General features: G+C 62.3%; 2 protein-coding genes across 2 annotated transcripts; one reads left to right on the top strand and one right to left on the bottom strand.

Annotated features, from left to right (window-relative positions):
• Positions 1-5,717: 5,717 nt before the first annotated feature.
• AANAT (aralkylamine N-acetyltransferase) lies at positions 5,718-6,771 on the top strand. The gene is made up of 3 exons (XM_040989615.1): positions 5,718-5,907; positions 6,108-6,262; positions 6,466-6,771. The coding sequence occupies exons 1-3, from the start codon at positions 5,742-5,744 to the stop codon at positions 6,769-6,771; spliced, it is 627 nt and encodes a 208-aa protein (XP_040845549.1). The 5' UTR covers positions 5,718-5,741.
• A 639-nt stretch (positions 6,772-7,410) lies between these two features.
• On the bottom strand, positions 7,411-16,216 carry RHBDF2 (rhomboid 5 homolog 2). The gene is made up of 17 exons (XM_040989614.1): positions 15,587-16,216; positions 14,842-14,966; positions 13,908-14,103; positions 13,616-13,819; positions 12,830-12,958; positions 12,449-12,567; positions 12,131-12,325; positions 11,087-11,198; positions 10,855-10,929; positions 10,389-10,550; positions 10,143-10,252; positions 9,952-10,015; positions 9,769-9,863; positions 9,514-9,589; positions 9,318-9,418; positions 9,053-9,206; positions 7,411-8,495 (listed from the first exon to the last, which is right to left on the bottom strand). The coding sequence occupies exons 1-17, from the start codon at positions 15,728-15,730 to the stop codon at positions 8,076-8,078; spliced, it is 2,481 nt and encodes an 826-aa protein (XP_040845548.1). The 5' UTR covers positions 15,731-16,216; the 3' UTR covers positions 7,411-8,075.
• Between the last annotated feature and the right edge of the window lie 11,494 nt (positions 16,217-27,710).

The following is a 27,710-nucleotide window of genomic DNA, read 5'->3' as shown; positions in this document are numbered from 1 at the left end:
AGGGCGTCTGTCACTCAGGTGGGACACCTGGATGAAGCCCCTGGCTCCTGGCTTCAGCCTGGCCCAGTCCTGGCTGTTGAGGCAATCTGGAGAATGAAGAGGCAGGGGAAGATGTGACACTCTTTCTCTCCTTCTTTCTGCCTTTCAAATAAAATAAATAACCATGCAAATTTCCACTGGCAGGTGGAGCAGGCACAAGCCACGCCAGGAAAGGGAGGCTGAGAGGGGGCCTGCAGATGGGGTCTTTGGGGCCCCCATCCTCCCTTGCCCTGTGCCCGACAGGTCCCCTGGGGTAACTGAGGCAGTTTTGACCAGTCTTTGCTTGATCTGACATGTGAGACAAAGATTCCAATTGCAGAAAGTTGCCTGGGTCAAAAAGGCTGTGACTGCCCCAGCGCCCACAGTGGCCAAGGCCCTCTTGACCCATGGGGGATGGGATGTGACCCTCCTGTTGGGAGAAGAGCAGGGTCACCTGCGGCTCACCTGGGGAACTTCTCCACCCCCAGATTCTACCCTAGGACCTGAGGTCTGGCTCTCGGGATGGGGAGCAGGGGGCCTGGGTACTGGCCCCAAAGCAGGAAGGGCTGTGGGACAGACGGGAGGTCCAGGGACCCAGACCCCAGCCACACTGGCAGGTCCCCTCACAGCATGCTAGCCCTCCTGGGTCCCTCCCTGCCCTGTGAGGCCAGTCTGTGCTGGCCACTCCCTCTCTGACTTTACAGATAGGGCCGCCGGGCAGCCCGGCGACTGGACCCTTGAGTAAACATGATCCCCGTGAGCTCCAGATAGTGCACGGGCATGCTGCTATCTTAAGTTGTTTGTTGTTTATTTGAAATACAAATTTCACTGGGTGTCTTCTACATTGGTTTGCTGAATTTGGCAAGACTACTCACTCACACAAGACATCTAAGATTAATTTATTTCTTGAAAAGGCAGAGTTACAAAAAGAAGGAGCTCTGCCATCCTCTGGCAGAGAGCTGCAAAGACTGAGGCTGCGTTTGGCTAAAGCCAGGAGCGAGGAGCTTCACCTGGGTCTCCCACGTGCAAGGCAGGGGGCCAGCTGCCCCTGTTTTTCCCAGGCACATTAGCAGGGAACTGTCGCTGTCCCGCAGTGATGGACTTGGTGCACAGAGCCGATAATAACATGCATGGACCCTGACTGATGGTCAAAAGCCGAAGTTTATTAGTGGCATCAGACTTTATACACTGAGGGTCATGTGGGATAAGGGAGGAAGTATTGAGCATCAGCAAAGCCCAGTAACAGTGTCTGCTTTTGTTTGGAACGCCTTTTGTCTTGTATATTCCACCAAGTGTTCTCTCACATACTGTCCACTCAGCTGTTCTTATACAAAGGATATCCAATCAGGTATACAAAAGGTGGCCATTCGGTTGTTCTCATGCACATATTATCCAATCAACTGTAATCCTGTGCTCCCTGACCCTCTAGGGTCACAATATCCTCTTACAGGGAGCTGGATGGGAAGTGGAGCAGCCAGGACTGGATCCAGCACCTGTATGGGATGCCAGCATTAAAGCCAGCAGCTTTCCTCACTAGCGCACAGTGCGGCCCCCATCAGAGGACATTTGCTGAGGTCGCTGTGTCGGGATTTGTTCGCAGCTCTCTGAGGGAGAGGACTGCAGGGAGCTGCAAGGAGCTGGGGCGGGTGTTCAGACACAGCGCACTGTCACCAGACATGGCCTAGAGATGGATGCTGCCAGTCTTACAAAACAAAACCCACCAAACACAGGGCTCGCATTGTTGCCCAGTGGGTGAAGCCACCATCTGTGATGCCAGCATTCCAGCAGGCACCAGTTCACGTCCAGTCCAGCTTCCTGCTAATGCCGAGAAGCAGTGGAAGGTGGTGGCCTACCATGCCTCTTTCTCTCTCCTCGCACCCCATAACTTTTTCAAATAAATTATATTTATTATTTCTTTAAAGATGTATTTAGTTTTATTAGAAAGGCAGATATACAGAGAGGAAAATCTTCCGATGGTTCACTCCCCAAGCAGCCATAACGGCTGGAGGTGAGCCAATCTGAAGCCAGGAGCTTCTTCTGGGTCTCCCACATGGGTGCAGGGTCCCAAGGCTTTGGGCCGTCCTCCACTGCTTTCCCAGGACACAAGCAGGGAGCTGGATGGGAAGTGGAGCTGCCGGGACACAAACCAGCGTCCATATGGGATCCCAGCATGTTCAACGCGAGGACTTTACTATGCCAGGAGCCAGGGACTCTGCTTCTCCTGGGAGAGGTGGGGGACAGGGAGGTGGGCAGGGACCAGGAGCATCTGAGCTGCCCCCTAGGGTGCACACCAACGGGGACCTGGGGGAGGCACCGCAGTCAGGACTTGAGCCGGGATTCCAATATGGCATGGGGGCATCTGAACCCATTGTGCCACCACGCCAGCCCTCCTCTTTCTGCTTCTTACCAGTATTTCTTATTTGAGAGACACAGAGTGAGCCCGCCCCCAGGTCACGTCCCGGACACCCACAGTGGCAGGGGTTGGGACCTCTGTTCGTTTCTCCCCTGTGAGTGGCAGGGATCCAAGTACTGGGGCTGTGTCACCTGTGCTTCCCAGAGGCCACGCTCGCTGGAAGCTGGCACCGGGAGCGGGAGGTGTCAAGGTGCCAAGTAGGCACTCTGGGGTGGGACGCAGTCCATCTGTCCGGTCCTGGTCATGAACGTCTCTTCCTGAGTGTTCTATCTCCGTGCTGTCCTATGTGTAAGTGGGATGCCTGTACCCTCCCCACCCCCACACCCCGCTCCATCCACCAGGAGAGGAGTTCCTCCCACCCCCCGCTGAGGGCTGGGCCTCTAGCCCTGCAGAGTCTCTGCCTTCCCACGTCCAGCCATGTTTTCCAGGAATATTAGGTCCACTCTGAGTTAGTGACAACAGCTGTCCCAACAGAGCGATTGGGATGGACCACCAGGGGGTGCTCAGGAGCCAGACTGCAAAAAAGGACTGAGAAGCCTTGCAGGGACCCTGGAAGTTGGAGAAAAGTTCCAGAGGGCCTGGTCTGGTAGCCTGGTGGCTAAGGTCCTCACCTTGTATGCACCAGGATCCCATATGGGTGCTGGTTTGTGTCCCAGCAGCCCCACTTCCCATCCAGCTCCCTGCCTGTGTCCTGGGAAAGCAGTGGAGGACGGCCCAAAGCCTTGGGACCCTGCACCCACATGGGAGACCCGGAAGAGGTTCCTGGCTCCTGATTACCTCAGCTCCGGCTGTTGCAGCCTCTTGGAGGAGTGAATAAGCAGACGGATCTTCCTCTCTCTCTCTCCTGTCTGTGTATCTCCAGTATAAATAAATAAATCTTAAAAAAAAAAAAAAGGAAAAAAGAGAGAGAGAAGTTCTGGAATACCAACCATTCCCCCCCCACTCCAGACCCCAAGCCCAAGCCGAAGAGCTCCACACAGTCTCGGGTTTGCATAGGGGGAGGACTGGGACACGCTGAGTGGCAGGAGAGTGAGGCAGCAGCTGAGCCCAGGGCTTCTGTCCAAGGGTCCTGAAGGGCCTGGAAGAAGGAGACGCCGCGGAGAAGAAAGGGTGCCTGCAGGGACCACGTGTCGGCCCAAGGTCAGCTGCAGTCTGTGCTGGTCTCAGCGGAGGGCCAAGGGCGAGAGCGGCGCGCCCTCTGCTGGCGTCTCTCGGGAGTGCGCCTGCAGGGCCAGGGGATCAGGGACTAGGGAGTGGTTAGGGTCTCCGTGCTGGGGCATGGAGTCAGGTGCCTAGGGGTGCCCGGCAAAGAACGAACTGGAGAAGGCAGGACCCAAGGGGGTCAGAGGAGACCTGTGTGCAGGAGGAGACAGAGAGGCTGAGCTTCCGGAGGGAATGGATAGACAACCTTGGAAATGGCTTGGAAGAGCAATGCTGTGGGGTAGTTAAGCTTAAAGGCGACAACAGCTGAAGTGAATGGTCAGCCAGCTGTGTGCATATCCCCTTCCTCCCCGACTCATGGGCAGCTGAATGTCCCGGAACCCCCGAAGCCCCATCCTGGCCCGTAGGTGAGGATCGGACCCTCAGGACTGCTTTGGCTTTCTGTCCCCTCATGTGCAAGCTGCAGGGGCTGTTCTGTGGCAGGTCAGTGGCATCCGGGTTGTTCTCTGCGTACGCGCAGTCCCGGTCTCCTGTGCTCCGTTAGGCACAGGGAGCATTGCACCTGTGGCCTGCAGGGTGTGGTGACCTCCAGTTTCAGGGGTAGTGAACGCTGCCCAGGTTGTCTGAGCTGGCTGCCCTGTCCCGGAGATCCAAGGGGCTGGGGCTGCAGGCCAGGCGGTGGGATGGGAGCACGTGGCCCCAAGAAGGCTTCCTGGCCGTGCTGGGGTTTGCAGCTGCTAGGACAGTGGCCAGCTGAGCCCTGCTTCTGGGTTTTCTCTGGAAAGAGGTGTGTTTGTGGGGGGGAAGCTGGCCTTCGGCTCCACACATATAGTCATCGGTAGGTTGTGTATGAAGAAGGCAAGAGGGTGCAGCTGCCTCTTAGTGGCTCTCCGGTGTGCACACTGCAAGGCTGCTGCCTCGCTCCTACTGGAGCCTCCCCAGGTTGTTCCCACAGCCAGATTTGGGGAAGGTGGACCCAGTTCTGCTCCCTGCTTGAGGTGACCAAGCCAGCATTACAGCTCTAAGACCCTGAGTCTTAGCCCTGTGTAATCTTTCCCAACTCCAGGGCCTCAGCTGGTGCTGTGAAATCTATCTCGTCCACAGGCTGCCTGGGGCGGGGCTGGGCGTCCTGCTAACCTGCCTGGTGCAGCTCGGGATTGGGATCCAGGGCATGGGGGAGATTAGACATTGCAGAGAACATCACGTGTTCCCCAAGACACCTGCCACCTTCCTGCCAGGTAGGAGGGCTCCCGCACTTGCCACGTCCTCCAGGTGACTGGCTCTGTGGAGCAAGGCAGCTGGGGCTACTGCTTCCCACAGTCTTGGTAAGTGGTACCCCCCCATCCGTGGTCCCCAGCCTTTAGGACCAAGAGCTTCTAGACCAGGGGAACAGGCAGAAGCCATGGTGGTAAAGTCTGCAGCGGGGCAGGGTGAGCTTGTTAAGAACTGTGTGTCTGCAGGCGCCATGGGAGTGCCAGGTGCTCCGTGTGCGCCCCGTGGCTGCGCCTCCCTTCGTTTGCACCCTCTTGCAGTCCCCCGTGCCCTGTTCCTGCCCTCCCACCCCACCCCAGCCAAGTCCTGTGTGTGTGTGCTGTGTGTAAGTGAGGGGGAACTCATGGCCACCCTGATTAAAAGGACTTTTCCCAGCAGCTGCCAGCCACAGCATCTGGACCCCAGGGCAGGGAAGGCTCCCTCCAGAGAGGTACAACCCCATGAATGGCGGCATGGGGCCAGGGCGTCTCAGTCGCATTAGAAGTGGGCCAAGGGAGTTCGGGCGCCTTCCCTCCTTGGGGGAAACAGTTGCACTGGGGGTCCCCCAACTCTGTTGAGCCCTGCCCATCTCCCCCCACGGGTCCCCAGGGCTCACCCAGAAGGCAGTGGGACCAGAGCCTCAGGGTTTGGAAGGGCTGTCCCACACTCACATCCCTCCAGGATGCAAAGTGGGTGAGGGAGCCTAGGGTTTGCAGCTTCCAGTAGCTTCCCTGGGGCACAAGCACCTGGGAAGGACCGCCTACCAGCTCCAACTCCCAGAGATTGGATGCACTGCTTCATCAGAAATGGGAACTTGTCCCCTGATCCTGGCTGTTCCGACAGGTACTGGAGGTCAGTGTTGCAGCCAGGGTACCCCAGGGAGGCAGCAGCCACCAGGATGTCCATGCTCAGCATCTACCCCCAGAGACCCGAGGCCCTGCGCTCACCCTCCCGGGCCACCCCCGAATCTCCAGGCTGCCAGCGACGCCACACCCTCCCTGCCAGTGAGTTCCGCTGCCTCAGCCCCGAAGATGCGGTCAGCGTGTTTGAGATCGAGCGCGAAGGTGGGCAGCCCTGCTCTGGCCCAGTGGTCCCTGGGAGGAGACCCTCGAGGGCCCCAGGGGCTCAGCCCCCAAGTGTGGATTCAGGAAGGGGGGAGCAGCAGCCCTGATTGCTGGGGATGGGGGGGTGATTTGCAGGTGAACATTTGGTGGGCCCAGGCAGCCCAGTGACCACCCACACCTGCCCCTCCCCTCCCCCGCAGCGTTCATCTCTGTGTCAGGCAGCTGCCCCCTGTTCCTGGACGAGATCCGGCACTTCCTGACCCTGTGTCCAGAACTGTCTCTGGGTTGGTTCCAGGAGGGCCGCCTGGTGGCTTTCATCATCGGCTCGCTCTGGGACAAGGAGAGACTCACGCAGGTGAGGGCAGGGTTCCACAGGAAGCGAACCAGGGAAGGGGTGGTGGTGGTGTGTTCCTCCCTCGGAATGGAGGAGTTCCAGTCCCAGGCCTCTCCCAACCCAGCCTCTTTGGGAGCCCCCACCGGAGGCAGCCTGGGCCATCTGCTCTTGGCCGGGCTGAGTGGCCCGGGAGAGCAGGTGTCAGCAGAGGCCCACCCCTGCAGGAGTCACTGACGCTGCACAGGCCCGGAGGCCGCATGGCACACCTGCACGTGTTGGCCGTGCACCGCGCCTGCCGGCAGCAGGGCAAGGGCTCGGTGCTGCTGTGGCGTTACCTGCAGCACCTGGGCCGCCAGCCGGCTGTGCGCCGGGCTGTGCTCATGTGTGAGGACGGCCTGGTGCCCTTCTATGAGAGGTTTGGTTTCCGTGCCGTGGGCCCGTGTGCGGTCACCGTGGGCTCCCTCGCCTTTACCGAGCTCCAGTGCTCTGTGCGGGGCCATGCCCGCCTGCGCAGGAATAGCGGCTGCTGAGCAGGGAGGGGCCCTGCCCTGCCCGGCTGAGTGTGGCGGCACTCCCCAGCCTCAGGAGAGGGGAAGGGTCCCTAACCAAGGCGCGGCTCCCCGCTGCTGGGCTGCCCCTCTCCTACCAGCCTCATGACCACGCCGTCCTCATTGCCCTTGGCCCTGGTCTTAGGGTGCAGGACTGGGGGTAGCGAGTGTTTGGTTGGGCACCTATTCCTAGCCCACAGCGCCCCACATGTCCCCCAACTCCTGTCTTTCCCAGCAGTCCCTTTGGCCTTGCCCTGGCTCCTCATAAATAAAACACCTTTGTCCTCACTATTTCCTCGGTGTGATATGGGGTGAGGAGGGCCGCAGGTGAGGTAGGGGTGCAGCTGGCGGGCAGGCTTCACCTTTGCCCACCTCACAGTGTTTGAGCGAAGGGAGGAGCAGGTGCAAGTGGGAGGACTGGCTGAGGGCAGGGAGAGGAGGAAGGACCCAACCCATCCCTCTCACGTGGCCCAGGCTGGTCTCCGAGAACTCCTGCTTGGTTCCTGCTGTCCTGCAGGCTCCGCTACTTCCACCCCGGAAGTTCCCAGCTTCTGGTTCTAGCCTGAGGTCTCAGGTTAAAAGACATCACTTTCAGAAACCTCATGTCATACGTTAGAGACGTGATCCGTACAAAGTCAGTGTTATTCTTACAAATTAGGACCATGATAGAAACTGGAACAGTAGGCCTGCTCAGATCTCAGCCACACCCCAGTGGAAGCAGGTGTTGGGGTGGCTTCTGCCTGGGCCAGGGTGAGGCCGTGGGGGTGGTTGGGAGTCGGGAGGCTCACACTGGAGCCGATTCCTGAGTCAGAAAACCCTGTGCTCAACAGGGCGAGGGGAAGGGCGGTGCAGACCCCAGCCTCCGTCCACCCAGGACTGGCCGAGGGCCCAGGGTCCTAGCCCAGCGGGGCCCTGCTCTTCTCTGACCCTGGTCTGTAGCCATGGCCTGCCCTGCCCGGGAGCCTTGACGGGTAAGCTCATGAGTCCGTGGAGGGGTACAGGGTGGGCTCACAGAGCACGGGAGGGAGGTGACCAGAAAAGGGGGCTGCCATGGAACTGGTCCTGGGGCAGCTGAGGGGCAGCCGCGGCCCGAGCAAGGGCCTCTCACAGTGATGGCCTCGAGGAGGCACGGGCAGGGGCGGCTGCTGGGTGCCCTGGGAAGAAAAGCAGCGCACTCCCCCGTCTGCGGGGGTCACAGCTGGGTCGCCGAGCCTCGGAGGCCTGGGCACGGCCCTCTAGGGGACCCCTGGATGTCCTTGTCTGTGGCGTGGGGTGCAGAGGGACAGTCAGTGCAGCACCTGGTCCAGCTCATACTTCTCACAGAAGCGGCTGGTGAAGGGCAGGCAGGTGAGGTGCTCGATCCAGGGCCAGTGGATGGGATAGATGTAGAGCCACAGGACCAGCGAGGAGAAGAGGCCGGCGAAGACCAGCAGCGACACCAGGATGAGCGCCCGCTTGCGGTACTTGTCGCTCGTGCCGAAGGTGATGTAGGGCAGGAAGGCGAAGGCCAGCAGCAGGCCGCTGAGGAAGCCGAAGATGTGCGCGATATTGTCCATCCAGGGCAGCAGGCCGCACACGAACAGGAACAGCACGATGGCCGAGAGGTTGAGGAAGGCCTTCCACGGCCGCTCCAGCAGCTGCCAGCTCTGGAAGAGCTCCACGAAGAGGCAGGCCAGCAGGCCAAACTGCGAGCCGGCAGGGCCCACCTGCAGACATGCGGGTCACCTCCAGGGCCGAAGGGCCACAGCCCCGCCTGCCCCATGCAGAGGTGGGCTCCCTGCAGCTCCGCAGATGGACGACAGCGAGCAGCCGCCCACCTCCCGCAGCCGGCCCCGTGTCTGTATCCCAGGGATGTGGTGCCTGTCACACCACACGGCCACACATGGTGGGGAGGGTGGGCCCACAAGGACTGAGGGCAGGTAGGTGCAATCCCTGCGGTGGACAATGTCACAGACAGGTGACAGGTAGGGAGGGTCACAGAGGAGGGGTGTGAAGGCTTCCCTGCGGGGTGACGTCTGAGCAAGGCGGGGGTGGGCCGGGGCCCCTGGTGACTCAACAGCCCGTGACAGTGGCAGGAGATTAAGGACTGGGCAATAAGCCGGGGCTTAGCCACCCACCTGCTGCTGAGCCTGGCTCAGAAGGGGCCCGTGGCCCCTATTCCCAGATGGAAGTGGGGCTGGGATGGAGGTGGGGGAGGGCAGCGGAGCAGGCTGCCCCCTCTACACCAGGTGCCACATGGAGTTTTAGGCCTCGAGGGTCCTACCTCTGCCCGATACGGGAGGAAGATGGCACTGGCGAGGTTGCCCGTGATGCCACTGAGGATGAAGATGATGGAGATGCGGTGCCAGCCAGCCAACTTCTCCAGGTCGCGCAGGATGGTCATTTGGAAGACCACAGACACCAGGCAGTGCACCACGCTGGGGGCAGGACACACTGGGCATCAGGCTTCCCACACCTGCTCCTGGCCGCCAGGAGGCGCAGGGTCTGACAGGCGGTGGGATGGGGTGGCCCCCGAGCCGGAGCCTCACCCAGCATGCAGGAACAGTGAGAGCCAGAGCCGGTAGAACTGATCAGGGACCTCGGGGTTCAGGAAGGGCAGCAGCCCGCACACCTTGTCCAGGCAGTGCACCTGTGGGTGGTGGGGTGGGTTGGTCAGGCTCCCGGGAGGGAGGTGCGGGTGGGTCGTGTGACACTGCCCCTCGTCCTTGCCCGGCCTCTCCTTACCTGGGAACAGAGTGTCGCCTCCTCGTGGAAGTAGCCGTGCATGAACTCACAGTATTCCCGGGTGGTGATCTCACAGCTGGGCGGGACAGGGGGAAGGGGAGGTGAGAGGCCACGGCAAGGTCCAAGGTGTCCCCTAGCCTACAACTCAGAGCCTGGATGCCCAGCAAGGGAGGCAGAGGGGACGGAGGGGAGAAGGGAGGGGCAGAGGACGGCCTGCAGGAGGCTGCTGCCCAGGGAGGGGCGTGGCCAGCCTACCTGCCCTTGGTGCCGATGCAGCAGGGGCGGCCCTTGATCTCACAGTCCATGTGCAGGAAGCTGGTGTGGTTGCTCCGGGCCTGCTCTGTGCAGATCTGCAGTGATGGGAGAGGAAGTACCTGAGTGGGGTCCCGCTTCAGCTGTCACAGATGCCCCCTGCCCTGCCCAAGGGCGTTTCCTCACCGGCCACTTGGTGATGTCATCAGGCCAGATGTGGGCACCACTGGAGGCTGGTTCCTCACAGGTCCTGCGTGCAGAGGCCAGAGTGGGCAAGATGAGGTGCCATCGTACCCACAGCCTGCTATGTCCCCCCTGCCCCGTCTCACTACCCTGGGGGACTGGGGCCACATGAGCCCCATGCCAAGCAGTTCCACCTGGGGTCCTGGTGGCACACAGCGCCTGATGTCCGCTTCTGGTGTGGATCAGACTCATCCAGGACGGGCCCTGCACCTTCTGGCCACTTGATAAAAGTGGCTAAGGTCTCCTGGAGGGAGGATGGGGGAGTTGGTCACACGGGGACAAGGCAGTGGTCTAGCTGACTGTGGATATTTGTGGGTCTGGGAGCGGGTGTGGCACCACAGTGGAGGGGGATGGGGAAAGGCCCAGCCCCCGAGGCCCACCGAGCAGTCCTTCCGCAGGGTCTGGATGCAGCCAGAGTGGTCATTCTGGACACAGCAGCCTGAGTCCCGCTCCAGGTCGCGCTCTCGCCGCACCAGCTGCTCGATCTGCTGGTCCTTTCGGATGCAGGGCGAGAACTTGGCGCCCAGGTGGATGAGGTCAATCTGGGCAGAGAAGCCAGAGCTCAGGGGTACTGTACCCCACCTCGCTCCCCAGGGGAGATAAGGAGCGCCTTGTGCTGTGCTCAGGCCTAGAGCACAGGGGTAATGCACCCCACCTCGCTCCCCAGGGCAGATGAGAAGTGCTGTGAGCTCAGGCCTAGAGCACAGGGGTACCGTACCCCACCTCGCTCCCCAGGGCAGACGAGGAGTGCTGTGAGCTCAGGCCTAGAGCACAGGGGTACCGTACCCCACCTCTCTCCCAGGGCAGGACGACCAGGCGCAGTGGCTCCCCCAGCCCAACCCTCACCGAGCTGGGGCCGATCCAGAAGTTCTCCTGCTGGATGTACTTGACGCTCTCATACACACCCTTGTTCCGTAGCACCTGTGCACGGGTGGGGCAAGGGTGGGGCAAGGGTGGGTCAGAGGCTCAGGCTGTGGGCATGGGGGTGGGGGGCTGGCGAGCCCGTAGTCCCTGGCCTGGGGCCAGGTTGCTGTCACCCTCGGGCTGGTAGCCTCCTGGTAGGGAGCGCCCCACTCACCAGCTGGGTGGTGACATGCTGGGCGAAGCCCACGGGCGCAATGCCGTATGTGCAGATCACCAGCAGCGTGATGATGATGTGGACGAAGGTCAGCCAGTAGGTGAAGTAGGGCCTGCGAAGGGGCCAGGGTGGTGCAGCTGTGCTCAGCGCTGGCCTAGGCTCCCTGCCCCACCCAGCCACCCCAAGAGGCGCCTCCCACGGCCATTTCAGACCTGGGGGTGAAGGCCCAAGTCTCCTTCCTCTCAGTGGCCGCACTGGGCTGTCCCACCCCCTCTGGCCTCTTTCCCCTTTCTCTTGTGGTTCGTGGCCCGCAGCTGCAGCCCCAGGACATTGCACGGGATTGCATCCATCACGGGGGGGGCTTTCCCTTTCCTCCTGACTTCCTCCACTCCATCCCTGCCTGCAGATGCTCAGGACACCTGCCACACTGCTTGACTTGTTTTGTGGTGTGGGTCTGTCTGCGGAGGTAGCACCAGCGGTGAGACCCACCCCTCCTCAGAGACCCAGCTTTCAGCAATGTGTTTTAGAGGCAGCGTGACAAGAAAGACAGGCAGACAACTCCACCCCTTGGTTCGCTCTTCAAATGCCCACTGTAGCTGGGCCAAGACCAAGTCAGGAGCCAGGAACCCAGTGTGGGAGAGTAACAGCCCGTGGCCTGTTACTTCACAGGCACGCACTGGCCGTCAGCTGGGATCAGGCGTGTAAAGCCAGGACTCGAACCCAGACACTGACACGGCCACCCCATCCGGCCTTTCAAACACAGAATCTTAGGTCCGTCCCTCACAGCCCCAGCTTGTGTCTCCCACACTGTCCTCGTGGCTCCCTTTTCCAGGGGCCCTGCTCGTGGTGGCACTCTGGGCTTTGTGGGCAGACAGCCATCAGGGGCCTGGCCAAGGACACAGCAGTAGGCATAGCAATTGCCCGAACCCCTTCACAGGTGTGTATCTGAGGACAGGGTACACCTGCATGCTTTTCACGACACCCCTGGCCCACCAGGCCCTCCAGGAGGAGTCAGGGGAAGGCCCAGGGTCCCCACACTCTCACCGATGGCTGTCGAAGCTCTCCAGTTGCCGCTGCACCGTGCTGCTGATGCTGCGGCGGTAGCTGCGATTCAGCCAGTTGCCCACCACGCCCAGCCCATAGTGCCGCTTCTTGCGGTCGAAGGCAAAGTGCTTCACTGTGGATGCGATACGCCGGCCACGCTTGGTCCCGGCGGCTGGGGTTCGGCAGGAGTCCCTCCTGATGGGGACAGTGGCTCTCAGTCCCCACGCTGGCCAGCTGAGGGCCTGGGCTAAGACACAGGGAGGACCCCCCCACCTGGCACTGGGCCAGGGGCTCGGGGAAGGTCGGCCGAGCACTCACAGTGGGATCTGCACCCTGTCTGGGGACACTGGTGAGGCCGAGCGCGGGATGGCACGGAAGTAGTTGGCAGAGAGCGGCGGAGATTCGAAGACATCATCAGGCATGGAGCTCATTTCTTCCTGGGTGGGGGACACAGGACGGTGTGAGGAGGCCACGGCCCCAGACGGTCCCCCCAGGACACCACCACAGCGTAGGACCAGGCTGAAGGGGAGACCCCGAGCCTAGCAGGTACCATCCCCACCCTGGGTCCTCGCTCTGCTCGACACAAACATGCGGGGAGCAGAGCTCCATGCAGAGACACCCCCATGCCACCCACGGGACCCTGGCAGAGTACGACTGAGGCCAAGGTGCCACTACCCTGGCCCCCCACCCCATGCTTGCCTTACTAAAAAATGAGGAATCGAAGGTGTCTGCCCCATCCACGGCGTCTTCCTCCAGGGAGCTGGGGTAGGCAAAGCTGCGCTTGACTACCCGGCACCGCTGGCCGGCAGCTTCCAGCACCGGGCGCCCCTGTGCAGGGGGCAGAGGCAGGGGCATCAGGACCAGGCTCCAGTAACCAGGTCCCCAGCCCCCCAGCATCCATGTCTCAGAGTGGTACAGGGAGAGGCACCCCAGACCAGGGGCCAGGTTGTGGGGCTCTCGCTGGCCATGAACATGCTTGACCTTGGGGTCAGCTCCTCACGGGCAACTTCTAGGCCCTTAGATGTGGATAGCCGGCCTGAGGCCTGAAGCAGCCCACATCTGCGTGCTCTGTGCGGTGGCCTGGGCTGCGGCCTCCTGTGTTACGCTCCAGGCCCCTGCCCACTCTCCTGACCCCATGACCAGCTCTTACTGGAGACCTCCACTGTTGCCCTCCCCATCTGGGCTTCACACAGGCCATTCCCTCTGCAGACACCTGAGGCTCAAGTTCCGCAGCCACCCACTCCTCCCAGCACAGAGCAGGGGCCCAGTGCACAGGGACAGGGGTGGCCAGCACACGGCTCACCCATGCGCCCCAGCATAGAAACCAGAGCAGAGAGATGATGTGGGGCCTCGTGGGAGAACAGGGGCTTGGAAGAACGTGGCCTGGTGCTGGGCTCCCAGCAATGCACTGTGCCTGCACAGAAGGTGGAAGTCCAGGGACTGCTCTGGGCCCAGGGATGGAGTGGCCTGTGGGGTAGGACTCACTTTGAGGAGCGCAGCAGCAGCCTGGAAGCTCATGTGGGCCACGGACATCCTCTTGCGGCGGGATAGGTGGGAGAGGCCGGAGCGGACGCTGGTGAAGGAGGTGAGGGACAGCATGCCCGGGGTGAGCGGTGGGTGCGGGGCGTGCGGCCGGTCCACCTCATCCGGGTGGCGGAAGGCCCGGCCACGGGCCAGTGGATCCACGATCTGGATGGGAGGGAGGTGGTGAGCAGAGCCAGGAGCCCCTCGGGGCAATTGCCCTCTGCGGCCTCCTCTGACCCCTCCTGGAGCCCACCTTGGGCAACTTGCAGGGCTTGGGGGACTCGGTGCCTTGGAAGGACGGCACCTCCTGGCTGGGCAGCTCCAGGTCCCTGTGGCACGAGGCCTTGAGGCGGCCGTAACGCACGCTGCAATGGTGCAGGCTGCGGCGCTGCCAGTGCTGCCGCTTGCCCTCCCAGTCGCCGCTCACTCCGAACCACTGGGCAGTGCCCCTGCGGGAGCAGAGACGGTGTTAAAAAGGAGAGACAGCGTGTGCAAGGCGCCATGGTGCAGCTGTGAGGGGTGCTCTGTGTGTACCCATGGCCCCTTGGCAGAGATGGGTGATACAGCTGGGAAGACCCCTGGGAGCCACTCCTGGGACCCTCAGCCACCATCATGGATGCAGGCTGTACCAGGCAGGGGGCTGGGAAGTGCATGGGCAGGGAGGGGGTACACTGGGTAGGGGAGTGGGGTACACTGAGCAGGAAGTGGGGGTGCACTGGGCAGGGAGGGGGTACACTGGGCAGGGAGTATAGTGCACTGGGCAGGGAGTTGGAATGCAGTGGGCGGGAGTGTGGTGCACTGAGCAGAGTGGGGTGGGAGTGCAGTGGGCAGGGGACTTGGGGGCAGTGGGCAGGGGACTTGGGGTGCAGTGGGCAGGGGACTTGGGGTATAGTGGGCAGGAGACTTGGGGTGTAGTGCGCAGGGGACTTGGGGTGTAGTGGGCAGGGGACTGGGGCTGCACTGGGCAGGGGACTTGGGGTGCAGTGGGCAGGGGACTTGGGGTACAGTGGGCAGGGGACTTGGGGTATAGTGGGCAGGGACTTGGGGTGTAGTGGGCAGGGGACTGGGGCTGCACTGGGCAGGGGACTTGGGGTGCACTGGGCAGGGGACTTGGGGGCAGTGGGCAGGGGACTTGGGGTGTAGTGGGCAGGGGGCCCAGGGGGGTGGCAGTGAGGGCAGGCCTTTACTTGCGGATGCTCTGGGACAGGGAGGCCTGGCGGCGGAAGCCGGGTCGCTTCTCCACACTCTCCTGCCATCGTGCCCGCGGCTCCTGGAGGCTGACGCTCTTCAGGTAGGCTGGGTTCTTGGGCCTCTGCGGGCAGGAGGAGGAGGTGGGTGGGGGTGCTGTGTGGAGCCCAAAGTCTGAGCTGCCTCTGCATTGCCTCCCAAGGCCCCGGGTAGCTCTCCCTCCCTGCCGCCCAGCTCCTCACCCACAACCCATGGCCTTGTGGCCGTGCCCTCTGAAGGCCCCCTGGTAAGTGGGCAGTGTTCACACAGCTCCTCTTTATGTGGCGTGCAGCATGGGCAACCCACGCCAGGCCTGGAGCCTGTCTTCAATGGGCTCTCTGTGCGACCCAGGGCTGTGGGCTGGACATGAAGTTGCTGTTGTCCTCCTGGGGGAGCAGGTGCTGCTTGAGTGACACTGTCCCTGCTCTCCCAGGTCACAGATGACCCAGCCCTCAGCAAGCTGGGAGATGACAGGAAACAGCTCCAGGCTCACCAGCACTTCCTGTCTCCCACCGCCACAGCTGCCACCACCACCACCGTGACCCAGCTCACAGTTTGGGCCTGGCTCTCTGCCCTATTTTGAGCCCCGGAAGTGGGGACAATGAGGCCCGAGCCTTCCAGGCATGGCACATGGGGTGAGAACTCCTGGGGGAAGTGAAACCACCCACGTGGGGTCACAAGGCAGCCCTGTGGCCATGCCCACACCTCGGGGAGCATGCTGTCCTGTTCGCCAGGCGGCTGTGCATCAGGTGGCGGGATGGTGATGGAGAGGTTGGGCGGCTTCCGGCTCTGCAGGCGGCTGCTGGACCCGGAGGAGAGGCTCGCCCCATTCTTATCAGCCGACGCCATGCTGGGCAGGGGCTGGAATGAGACAGTGGGAGGGTGTGGGGCGTGGGTGGCCCTAGCACAGTCTAAAGTTGCTTTACACCTAACTCCAGGGTTGGCCTAGGCCACCTGGGTGAGATGGAGTGTGGGGAGGGTTATTTCTGTCCTGCGATTTGCATCCTGTCCCTTCCTGCTATCTTGTTTTGGGCAAGGACCAGATCACAAAGGGAATATGAAGGGGCCAACGTTGTGGCATTACAGGCTAAGCTACTGTCACACAAATGGGTGTTGGTTTGGTCCTGGCTGCCCCTCTTCCCATCCAGCTCCCTACCCGTGGCCTGGGAAGGCAGTGGAAGACGGCCCAAAGCCTTGGGACCCTGCACCCGTGTGGGAGACCCACGGACCCCCTGCTGATGGCATCAGAGTCACTTTAATCACCTCCCCTTTGGTTAGGCCCTGGGAGTGTCCCTGCCCGCAGTCTTCTCTCCTCCACTTCCTGAGGTCTCTGGGCAGGTGGCGTTTCTCCCCTTCTGCAAGGCCAGGGACCCATCTTCCTTTGTGCGTGCTGACCCCGGGTTACACAGATGGAGGCCGGGTCAGCCAGGAGTCCTGCCTTCGGGGGGAGGCAAGGGGCTGATGTTGGGGTGGACAGCTGGGCAGGGCAGCAGTCACATTCACTCCATGTCTGTCTGTCAACTGCCTCTCTCTCCTGAGAGACCACACTGACCTCCTGACCCCTCAACCTGCTGCTCTGACACTACAGGGCATTCTCATTGTTTTAAGATTTGTTATTTTACTTGAAAGTCAGAGTTATAGAGAAGAGAAAGTAAGCGAAAGAGACAGATCTTCCATCAGCTGGTCACTCCCCAAAATGGCCACAATGACCAGAGCTGGGCCAGTCCAAAGCCAGGAGTTTCCTCGAGGTCTCCCACACGGATGCAGCAGTTCAAGGCTTCGAGCCATCCTCCACTTTCTCAGACCATAAGCAGCGGGCTGGACTGGAAGTGGAGCAGCTGGGACACGAACCTAGCTGTTCCCTGTGCTCTGGACATCAACCCATTCCGTCCATCATTGACCTCCCCCATCTGTCCTTTGCTCTCTGCCTGACCCGCTGCTGGACATGCCCCAGAAGTGAGCTAGCCCTGCAGCAAGCCCTCGAGGAGCAGGCCTGGTCATCCGCTGGCCACCTGCAGAGTCGGCCCGCTACCAGACACGCACTGGAAGTGAGCTGGCCCCACAGCAGGTACCTGAGAGGTGGGCCTGGCCACCCGCAGAGTCGGCTCGCTCTGCCGTTTCCTGGGTCTTGTCTCCCAGCATTTCCCTAAGGCATGTTCTGTCTGCTAACTGGGTGCAGCTGCCCTGGCATGGGTTGAACCTCAGCTTGGGGCTGTTGGTGCCAGGTCAGCAGGGTGACCTCCTCGGCGCTCTACCTGCAACAGAAGAGCGACCCCTACGTCTTCCCACCTCCGTGAGTTCTGTCTCTTCCTTGTAACCTGTAGCCATTCCACCTCAGAAAGGGGGCACTCAAGGCTCCTAGGGGTGCTGAGCAGAACACCCCTGGGTGGCTGGGCAGCCAGAAGCACTGATCTCGGAGCATTTCCAGTCAATCACTGAAGAATCCGCTCCTGAGGTGGGCACTGGCCTAGCAGCTAAAACCCGCCCCTTGCGCCATGCCCCTTGTCCACTCCGTGTTACAGTGCCTTAGCTAGGGCTGCAGCTCTGTCCTCACGCCAGCGCCCTCTGGACGATGACCCTGAGAGGCAGCGGAGGTGGCTCAGGACACTGCCACCATGCGGGGAACCCAGATGGCGTTCTTGGCTGAGGCCTGGGTGCAGCCCTGTCTGCTGGGTGCACCTGAGGAGTGAACCAGCAGACGCAAGCTTGTTTCTCTCTCTAGCAAAACGAACAATTCAAACTGCCTCTAGGGTCTGGGACCCTGGACAGGCCCGGAACACTGAAGTCATGTGCCCCTATTTTGTTTGCTTGTTTCAATATTACTCAATGGAAACATGTAAGAATCCAGAAATTGCTGGCTGTTTTAAGGAGAGGCAGAGAGAGAAAGATCTTCCATCCACTGGCTCATTCCCCCGATAGTCACAATGGCCAGAGCTGAGCCAGGAGAGTCCTTGGGTCTTCCATGTGGGGGCAGGGCCCCCAAGAACTTGAGCCATCCTCTGCTGCTTTCACAGCCATTAGCAGGGAGCTGGACTGGAAGTGGGGCTGCCGGGACTCAAACCAGTACCTGTATGAGATGTTGGGGACACTTGGAATGCCATAACACTGGCCCCCTGGTTATCTACCGATTAACATTTGTTATCACGGGTCAGTGGCTCGAGGTGATGGCTTTTCCCACTACAACATGGCATCTGTTTCAGGTAAGGAATAGGGGCCCACACCCCAAGGAGACTGCCCAGCCAAATGCGACAAGTCCCATCAGGATCACAGACAGATGGCTCCCGGTACTGGGCCCGCCTGGCTCCGTGGAGGGTGCCACATGGGGCAGCTCCAAGACAACAGCCTCACCCGGGGCCTCTGCTCACCAAGCTCCCTGGCTCAGCTTCCTCGGGGACCGAGCTGCAGAGGGTATCAGAAGGGCATCGTCCTGGGAAACTGTCCCTGTGCAGGTGGAGGGTGGGGGAGTGACAGGAAACGGGTGGGGATGGCACTGGGCAGACAGGATCCTCCCAGGATGTGCAGCTGACCACAGCCACCTGGAGTGGCATGGTCGGGTCTGTCCGGCTCACATCACGGCTCCTTCAGGAAGCCTGCCTCTTGTTAACTGAGTCAATCACTTTGTTCCTGGTTCTTTCTAAGACCCCACTTAACTTTGGGCAGCCTGAGACTGAGTGTGTGGACAGCCTCCACAGGAGGACTGGGGGTGTGAGAGTCTGTGCAGCCAGACAGAGCCATCACCCCTAACCCTGCAGCCAGTCTGAGAAGCAGCCCCCACTGAGGGCTCTGCCGCTGTGCCCACTATAGGGCCTGGGTAGGAGGTAATGGGTGCTGTCCTGGATGAGCACCCCTGGCTAGCTCAAGCTCCCCATCCAGCTCTTGGACACCCCTTCTGGTCCTGGGGAGCTGCTGGCCAGCCCTCCTCATCCTAAGGCCACATCTCAAGCTGGGGCCCCAGAGGACCTGTTGCTGGCATCTGTGCCTACCCCCTGGTGGAAGGGACAGCAGACAGAGGGCACAGAACAGCCCCAGGCAATCTCTGGTGGTGGTGGTGGGGGAGAGGGGACTTCCAAAGAGGAGCTGGCTGACTCCAGAGGGCCAGAGGCAGGGCTAGGTGGTGGAGTGCCTGGGAGAACAGCCTTCACCCCCTTTTAGGGCAGCACAGTCCTGGGTGATGGTCTGCAAGCTCCACCCCTCAGGCCTCCTCCCTGTCAGCAGAGGTGTCAGACTCATGAAACCACATGCTGAATACCAGGCAGTTCCCCCTCAGCCCTTCTGCCCAGCAGGTGCACAAGTGGGCAGGCCAGAAGCCCAGCCCCTTCCTCGGCACTCAAGGAGGGAAGGGCAGAGCTGGCAGGTGCTCAGGGCACTGGCACACCCACTCTGGGCACCAGTGCCACCCATGTTCGTGGAGTGGCAAAGCACTGAAAGCTCAGGCCGGCAGGAGGTGCCCTGGCTCAGTGTGCCTGCTCACTGTGGGGGAAATTGTGACATCCTGGCCCCAGCCTTCCTCCCAGCTGGCCGCAGTGGCAGCCAGAGTGGGGGTGGGAGGTCTGGAGGTTGCCCTTGAAGGCACCTGTTTGACCGGATCCTGGCCTCGGGGGGTCCCATGCCCAGGGTGGCTGCAGCCTCAGCATGGAGAGGGGCAAGGCTCAGGGTGGGCACGGACTTCACTTCTTCCTCCGGGGGCGGCAGATCCTGGGACACAGTGCAGAGTCCGATGGCCTGAGGCAACCCAGCTTTGTCTGCACCCCCTCTGTCCCGCTCTGGCTAGGATGGCGTAGCCCAGGCAGTTACACCCAGGGCCCAGCCACAGAATGGACGTAGAATGGCCAACCCAAAGAGGTCCCCTCCAGGACAGCTGCTTGTGGCCAGCCCAGGTGGGGCTGTGTCACTCGCAACGCACAGCTGCAGTTGCACCTGCATCAGGGAGTCTGGCTTGGGGCCCCAATCTGTCCTCCCAGGGCTCCCACTACTGCAGCTCCCAGGAGAGCCTGTGGTCTCACAGAGTGGGGGTGCGGGCTTGGGTGGGGGGCACCCTCATCCCCAGTTCTGCAGACCTGAAGGGCAGGGCAAGGAAACAGCTTAACGTGAGAACCAGAAGCAGGGACAGGAAGGACCCCTGTAGGAGGAAGGAGGGAGCCCACCACCAACCACTGGGTGTGATCAGGAAGACGGGGCCTCCCGTGGGTGGAGCCAGACATCTGAACAGGGGAGGGGGAAGACTCTGCCACCTGGTCCACGCCCCTCCAGTCCAGTGCGGCTGGCAGCCATGGGCGTCCAGAGTGGGCAGTGAGCAGGGAAACGGCTCGGCTGAATCACAGGACACTAGGGCGAGGGCCGAGGGCAAGGAAACTGCTGTGGCCACCCAAACCGAAACTCACTCTCCCTCCCTCCTGAGGCCTTGCTGGGAACTGGGGCCTTCTGAGAAAGCTGCAAAGCAGAATCTGGGCCCAATGCCCACTGCACAACCTCGGCCTGACTCCGGGCTCTGTGACCCAACGATGAAGGTGAGGACAGCTTGCAGTCAGAGCCCAGGCTCCCTGCATAGCCCCCTGCCGGCGCCTAAGGTGGGAGCAAGGGAGCAGAGCGCAAGGGGCAGTACAGGGAATGACGGCTTGCCCAAAGTGGGGGTCGCAGCCATCTGAATGAGCCTAGGGAGGGGGCAGGGGCTGTGATGGTGGGGAAACAGGCTCTATTCAGCCAGCCCCAGAACCCAAAGGGGAGTGGCTCCTGACCCCCAGTCTCCCAAGCAGGCAGGAGTTTGGGGAGCCCCCATCACTGGCATACAAGCTGCAGCTGACAGGTGCCAAAGAGCAGCCACTGCCAGCGCTGTCCGCGTGCCTGGACCCAGAAACCTCCCTCATCTCCTCCAGATCCCCATGGGATAAGACACAACCACTGGAGGCGGGGCGGGGCCTGGCCACTGCAGGGGCTCCAGGAAGCCACCCAAGCCAGGGGCGAGCGCACAAGCAGCACAGACCCCAGCAGCTCTCAGTCCGTCTCTTTCCAAGGACCACTCCACAGTGGGGCTGGCTGAGATGTGAGCAGCCCCTGTTCTAGAATTTCGGGATGCAGCAGCTGCTGGCAGCACAGAGCAGTGGGTGCCACAGAAGTCGGGGGTGCAGCCAGCTCACTCCCCTCTCCCTGCCACCAGGCACAGAACTGGGTCCCCCCTCCCCTGCTGGCACTTGTGACCTCCAGCCAGTAGAGACAGAACTCTGGGTAGCCGTGAGGCAGGCGGCAGGTGCTGGGGACAGAGCCTGGGCACCGGACAGGAAAAGGCAGTTCCGAAAGAGAGCAAAGGAAGCTAAGTGTTCATAGGGCCTCCGAGGCAAATTCTGGCCGGCACTGCTTGCGGCTGGGATAGAACAGGTGGACAGAAGGGCTCTGCTTCAGGGCTGCAGCCAGAGCTCACCCAGCCCTCCTCTCTCTCTTCCCACAGTCTGGCTCCAGATGCATGCTGCCGACATTGCCTGGCATGGAAGACAGGTCTCGGGCCCAGCCTGGCCGCCACTGGGCACCCCAGACAGGCCACTCGGTCTCTGTACGTAGGCTTGTTTCTGCCTATGGTGTGAGGAGAGCCTGATGGCACCACACACCAGGGCTGCTCCCAGCAAGCGAGCTCAGGTAAGGGACAAAGTCTCACCCTACCTCCTGGAGCACATGAACCCTGCCCAGCCCCACCCAGCCGCATACCCAAGACTGGGGAGCTGCCCCTCATGTGGGTAAGCTCACACCGGAGTCAGCTCAGCCGCCCGGCGTCTGCGGAAACCCCTTGGCAGACAGGCCAGAGGAAAAGCCAAGCAGACACTCTTTGGCTTGTAAAGACTCATTAAGGAGCCAATAAACCTGATTTCCCAGAACCCTGCCCTAGGGCCCTGGGCTGCCTAAGAGGAGGCTGGCTGCAGCCCCAGTGGCTGCCAGTACTTCGCGGTGCTTGGGCATGGGCCCACCCAAGATGCTCATGCCAACTTGGCTTGCCAAGTCACCTGCTCAGAGACCCCGCCTTCCTGGTACCAGGAAGCCAGCAAAGACGACACGAGGTGGCAAACGCCCAGGGCCTGGCACACAACCTATTTCTGGCTCCTTCTTGGCTGAGTCCTACCACCACCACTGGCTCGCCTGGTGTCTGAGCCACCAGACCAACAGAGGTTAATTGTAACCACCTGTCCAGGGCCTCACGGTTAGGGAGGGACACACTGGCCCCCATCAGGTCCTGAGCTCCATCCAGCTCCCTTCTGCAGTCTCATGACATCCGGGGACCAGACGGGGCAGTGCTGGGCAGCCAAGCCGGGAGTGGTGCAGGTGCGCAGGCTTTTGCTGGAGACCTCTTCACCCCTACACAGACGCGAGCACACCAACTCTGGGAGCACTTCCCAGCTGACCCCAGGCCTACCAATGCCATCCTACCGGGCAGACGCTGAGGGCAACAGGTGGCTGCCACCATGTTCCACAAGGGTTCAGGCCCGGGGCTTCCCTCCACATCCCAAGACAGACCCTAAGCCTTCTCTTCCAGGCCACACCACCAAACCCCAGCATGAAGAGGAGCGAGGCAATTCCTACCAGGGACCCATGCCAGGGTGCCCTCCCTGGACCACCTGCAGCACTGCTGCACAGGCCAGCACGGAGCTGGAGGGCAGAGAGAAAATCTGAGACCACCAAGGCCACAGACTAAGGGCCCCCCACCTCAATGCCCCCGCCCCAGCATCAACGCCTATGCTGGCTGCCTGGTAAGGTCCTGGGTGGGAGGCATAGTGTACGCCTGAGAGGAAGCCCACCCTCACCGCTCTCGGCCACCCAGGGACTGGGGTTCTCAGCCCCACACGGGGTCACTCCACTCACGACAGCCTCCAAGGAGGGGTCCCTGCCTAGGCAGCCTCAGTGTCATCTCCTAACAGGGGCCCCTTCTCTCTTCTTGTTCCCCACCCTGGCAGCCTCCTAACCACCCTGCTGGCTGCCTACTGCTGCCCCACAGTGCTGCTGGGGAAATCGGGGTATGGGCCACTGCAGAGACCCCATCCCACCAAGCACTGCTGCACAAACCCCATGCCTGCCAGCCCCGGCCCTCGTCCCCACGCTGAGCCTGGGCCAGTGGCTCTGACTGGCCATGCCCTGCACTGGCCACCTGCTTGTGCCACCTGCCCAGAGGGGCTTGGGCGGCAGTGGGGTGGTGCTGGACTCATAGCTGGCTCATGTCTGGGCATGGGCCGTGGCACTTGCCTGGAACAGAAAAGACAAGCCTTTCTCCGCCTCCCAGGAGGCAGCCAGGGCACCCTGACACGCTGGGGAAATCCCCATTCTCCCAGCGACTATGAGGCCGCGGCCCGTCCCTGTCTGGCCACTACGCAAGGTCAGCCTGCACCAGCTGGGCTCCCCGCCCCAGCAGGACAGGAAACTGGAGCTGCTTCCAGGACACGGGGCAGACACAGATGTGACGTGTGAGCTCGCCCTGGAAACCCCCGCTGGCCTTCTGCACACTGTGGCAGATCCCCGGGGGGCTTCCAGGGGGAGGCACAGCCCGTCTCCCCCCCAGTGCAGGGTTCACTACATGTACATGTGTGCCCATACAGCCTGACCCCACACACGTGTGTGCCCACACATCCTGTGATAAGCAAGACAGGGCAAGACAGAGAGGGCCGAGCAGCGCCCAGAAAAACACCAGAACGGCCCCCAGCATTCCTGACATGCGGTGCATCCCTCCGCCTTCAGAAACAAGTCCCCTCGCTGGGCGGACACTGAGTGTGTGTCAGCCCAGGCAAGGCCACCTGGGCGCTCAGGGGTGGGCTCGAGGGTGGACAGCCAAGGTTCAAAACCAGGCGGCATCTCTCACTTCTCAACAACCTTGAGTGAACAGACCCATGCACTCCGCCTGGGGACAATGGCCACCAGGGCTGCTGCACCTGCCGTGTTCAGCTCAGTCTCACTCTAGCTTCTCATTGCTATAACAAAGCCATCCAGAAACTTCCAGCTGCCTCCTGCTGCACCTGGCTCTTATCAGAACACCTGTACAGTCCCGGCTGCCCCACTTCCTATCAAGCTCTGAGCTAACACACCTGGGAAGGCAGCAGCAGATGACCCCTGCACCCACATGGGAGACCTGGATGAGGCTCCTGGCTCCCAGCTCCCGGCTCAGGCCTATCCCAACTCCAGCCATCAGGAGAGTAAATTAGCAGACGCAGGCCCAGCGCGATGGCCTAGCAGCTAAAGTCCTCGCCTTGAACGTGCCGGGATCCCATATGGGCACCAGTTCTAATCCCTGTGGCCCCACTTCCCATGCAGCTCCCTGCTTGTGGCCTGGGAAGGCAGCCTATGATTGCCCAAAGCTTTGAGACCCTGCACCCGCGTGGGAGACTCGGAAAGATGTTCCTGGCTCCTGGCTTCAGACTGACACAGCACTGGCCGTTGCGGCCACTTGGGGAGTGAATCATCGGACGGAAGATCTTCCTCTCTGTCTCTCCTCCTCTCTGTACATCTGCCTTTCCAATAAAATGATTAAATCTGTTTTTTAAAAAAGTAACACAGAAATGGAGGTAACAGATCCAATAAGCACAGGGGAGAGCAGGGAATGCCATCCTCCCACCCCCTGCCGCTCCTTGCACCCAGAAAACAGCGGCACATTCCTTGGGCTCAGCTGGCATGACTGTGGGTCATGCCCACGGGGGCCCACCTGGCTTCTGTCTCAGGGTGTGCCCCATCTGCCACCTTCACTCAGCTGAGCCTGGGGCTGGGGGAACCTTGCTCTTCCAGCAGCTGCCCCTGGCCCCCCTGCTACCCCAGGGTCCCCAGGGTCCGCTCTGTCACTTCTGGACATTGCTTTCCTGGTGTCTGTAGCTGGGACAGCTCAGTCAGTGTGAGATCAAAAGGAATGTTCCAACAGGTCACACGGCCTTGGGTATCCACGCTGGGCTCTGCTGCCCGGCTTTGGGGGGGCCAGTCTAGGGGAACAGAGCTGATCCCCGGTGCTCCTCAAACCTCAGGCCATCTCTGCATGGACAGCTGGCCTTGGAGCCAAGGACTCCCTCCCCCTACTGCACCCAGACCCGCGTCCTGTACGGATTGGCCTGACCGGGCCTGCGGTGGGGTGGAGGGCATGCTGGGGGCAGCAGCCATCTTCACACATACGCAAAGCTATGCTCCTTGGGGTTGATTCCCAAGTGTCTCCCCAGCTCCTGGAGAGCTCAAGGTAGGGAGGAGCCTCGGTGGGAAATTACTTGGTGGCCTGGTTGCTGAGCTAACACATCCGGCTTCGTGGGCTGGCTATTCCCTGGGGGCCTGCCCAGTGCACCTGCTGGGTGTAGTGTATAGACGTTGCCAAAAACCCTCCCTCTGCACCAACCACTGCTCCAGTCTGCCCCACCAAGAGTGACAGTAATTTGGCACGACGTCACCCACTAAACGCTGGGGAAACCACAGCTGGGGATGGTATGGGGCGCTCTCCTCACTGCACCCGCCACCTGCACCCTCTCCGGTTCCCCGGGGTGGCGGCAGGGACCCTGATTTGTAACCCAGCGCCAAGCAGGTCCAGGCCAGCCCGGCGGTCCGGCAGGCAGGGCTTCCGGGCCCAGCCCCACAGCGGGGGGCCGCTCCCCCACACCCGCACCTGCTGCACCTCGTCCAGGTGCAGGCTCCCACTTCGGCCCGGCTCTCCGGGGCGCACCGGGGCTCCCAGCACTCGGGGGACGAGGGCGCGCAGGGCGGACCCCCCTCCACCTCCCGGCACTGGGAGCTTCGGTCGTGCCCCGCACAGGGCGACCCCGGCCCCGGGGCCCCGACAGCTCCGCTCCAGCGGTCCCGCCCGCGCCGGCCCAGGGCGGCCAGCCCCGGGCTCTGCCCCGGCCCACGTGGGCCCCGGGCGCTCGCAGGGCGGGCACCCTTCCCGGCCGCGCGGCCGCGTCCCGCCGCCCCGGGCGCCCCGGGCCCTCTGCCCTGCGACCCCGCGGCCGCCCGCCGCCCCGCCCCGCCGCCGCCCCGCGCTCACCTCCCGGCGGCCCCACGTCCCGGGACGCCGCTCCAAGCCGCGAGCTCAGCCGGGCGGCGGCTGCTGGGGGCGGGACGCCGGCGCGCAGCCTCTTCCCTACCTGCGCCGCGGGCGCCGGGGCGGGGCCTGGCGCTGGGGCGGGGCCTGGGCGGGACCTGACGGTGGGGCGGGGCCTGGGGGGTGCAGGCGGGCTGGGCGGGGCCTGATGGGGGCGGGACCGGGGCGGGGCCTGGAAGGTGAGGCGGGGCCTGTGGATGGAGGCGGGCGCTGTGTGTGAGGCGGGGCCGGGGCGTGGCCAGGTCGTGGGGCGAGCCCTGGAAGGTGAGGCGGGGTCTGTGGGTGGAGGCGGGGCCTGGGGCAAGGGCGTGGCCAGGTGGCGGGGCGGGGCCTGTGGATGGAGGCGGGCCCTGAGGGCGGGCGCTGTGTGAGGCGGAGAAGGGGCGGGGCCAGGACGCGGGGCGGGCCTGGGGGCGTGGCTCCCTGCGCGCGGCGCCGCCCCCTACAGGTCCCCGCCCGGCCAGGCCGCGTCTTTCCGTCTGTGTGCTGTGTCCGGGCGGCTTCCTGGCGTCCCGGTTCGGGGCGCGCGAGCTGGGTCCTGGCGGCCGTCAGCACTGTCGCTGTCCCCGTCCTGGTGGCCCTGGGCACGTCCCTGGCTGCTCCCTGGGTTACGGCCAGGTGGGATCCGTGCCCAGCCGCAGGGTTCAGCATTGCTGCCCTGTCCGCTGCTGCCCAGCTGCTGTCCCCTGGGTGGGGCCCGTGGCAAGGCCTGCCCCACACCCACCCCCGCAGGCCAGAAGGAAGGAGTCCAGCGTGTGACCGGAAGGGTGAAGGCAGCCGGCCGTTCCAGCTCCTTCCATGCTGGGTGTTTTCTTCTGTTGCGCCATTGAATCCCTGGCGCGATTCCAGGAAGTGATGCCATTACTTCCCTATTTTAGAGATGGGAACATTGAGGCACCGGGTCCCAGCCCGGCTCTGAGCTCGTCCTCAGCTGTGGAGAGCCAAGGGGAGGACTCGCTGTCCCCAGCTCTGTGGAGGGAGCGAGTGGGGCTGGGAGTGGTGAAGTGTCCTTGTCCCCTGGGAATGTGGCTGCCCACCCAGGCGAGCAGGTGCAAGGATGCTGATCCCAGCCTTGGGGGACCAGGGGGGCAGACTGAAGGCTCTGAGGCCACGCTGCTCCCATGTGCGGTGACCCCAAGGCCTGCTCGGTCGTGCCAGTCCAGCTGCCTGCCTCACACAGCACATGGGCTCAGCACCTGTTGGTGTGTCCTCACTTTGGAAGGAGAGAGGTGTATGGGGAGACAGGGGGAGAATGGTGCGTCTGCTTGCAGGCCGTGTGTGTGTGTGTGTGTGTGTGTGTGTGTGTGTGTGTGGTGTTAGGGCTCCCAGGGGTCTGGGTGGAAGTACAGTGGGTTAAACCTCACTTGCAGTGCTAGCATGCCATATCGGAGTGCCAGATAAAGTCCTAACTGCTCCACTTTCACTCCAGCTTCCTGTGCATGTGGCTGAAGCCAGGAGGCAGGAGCTTCTTCCGGGTCTCCCATGTGGGTGCAGGGTCCCATTTGGCCCGTTCTCCATTGCTTTCCCAGGCCACAAGCAGGGAGCTGGATGGGAAGCAGGGCTGTGCCCCCCAGGATTGGAACCGGTGGCCATATGGGATCCCAGCACGTAAAGGTGAGGACTTTAGTCACTAGGCTACCACGCCGACCGCCCCCTTCCCCCGCCTAGTATTTAACCTTCAGGACAGTCCTGCCCGGTAGGTGACACGGATAAGGAAACCGAGCAGCCACAGTGCTGTGACAGCACAGCCTGATGGGCAGGTGTCAGGGGGTCTCCCAAGCAAGGACCCCGACA

This window comes from Ochotona curzoniae, unplaced genomic scaffold (genome assembly GCF_017591425.1).
Source record: "Ochotona curzoniae isolate NIBS_2020 unplaced genomic scaffold, NIBS_Ocur_1.0 contig_523, whole genome shotgun sequence".
NCBI classification, from domain to species: Eukaryota; Metazoa; Chordata; class Mammalia; order Lagomorpha; family Ochotonidae; genus Ochotona; species Ochotona curzoniae.
The sequence above is the reverse complement of the archived record's forward strand: the minus strand, read 5'-3'. Positions and strand labels throughout refer to the sequence as shown.

Bases quoted from the DNA above. Each gene is read 5' to 3' on its own strand.
- RHBDF2 (XM_040989614.1), bottom strand. From the start codon at position 15,730: ATGGCGTCGGCTGATAAGAATGGGGCGAGCCTCTCCTCCGGGTCCAGC. The intron at 12,568-12,829 runs GCAAGCATGGGG...TCCCCCACCCAG, and splicing joins ATTCCTCATTTTTTAGTAAG to GAAGAAATGAGCTCCATGCC. The intron at 9,207-9,317 runs GTGAGGCTCCGG...TCCTGCCCCCAG, and splicing joins TCACTGTTCCTGCATGCTGG to CGTGGTGCACTGCCTGGTGT.
- AANAT (XM_040989615.1), top strand. From the start codon at position 5,742: ATGTCCATGCTCAGCATCTACCCCCAGAGACCCGAGGCCCTGCGCTCA. The intron at 5,908-6,107 runs GTGGGCAGCCCT...CCTCCCCCGCAG, and splicing joins GTTTGAGATCGAGCGCGAAG to CGTTCATCTCTGTGTCAGGC. The intron at 6,263-6,465 runs GTGAGGGCAGGG...CCACCCCTGCAG, and splicing joins ACAAGGAGAGACTCACGCAG to GAGTCACTGACGCTGCACAG.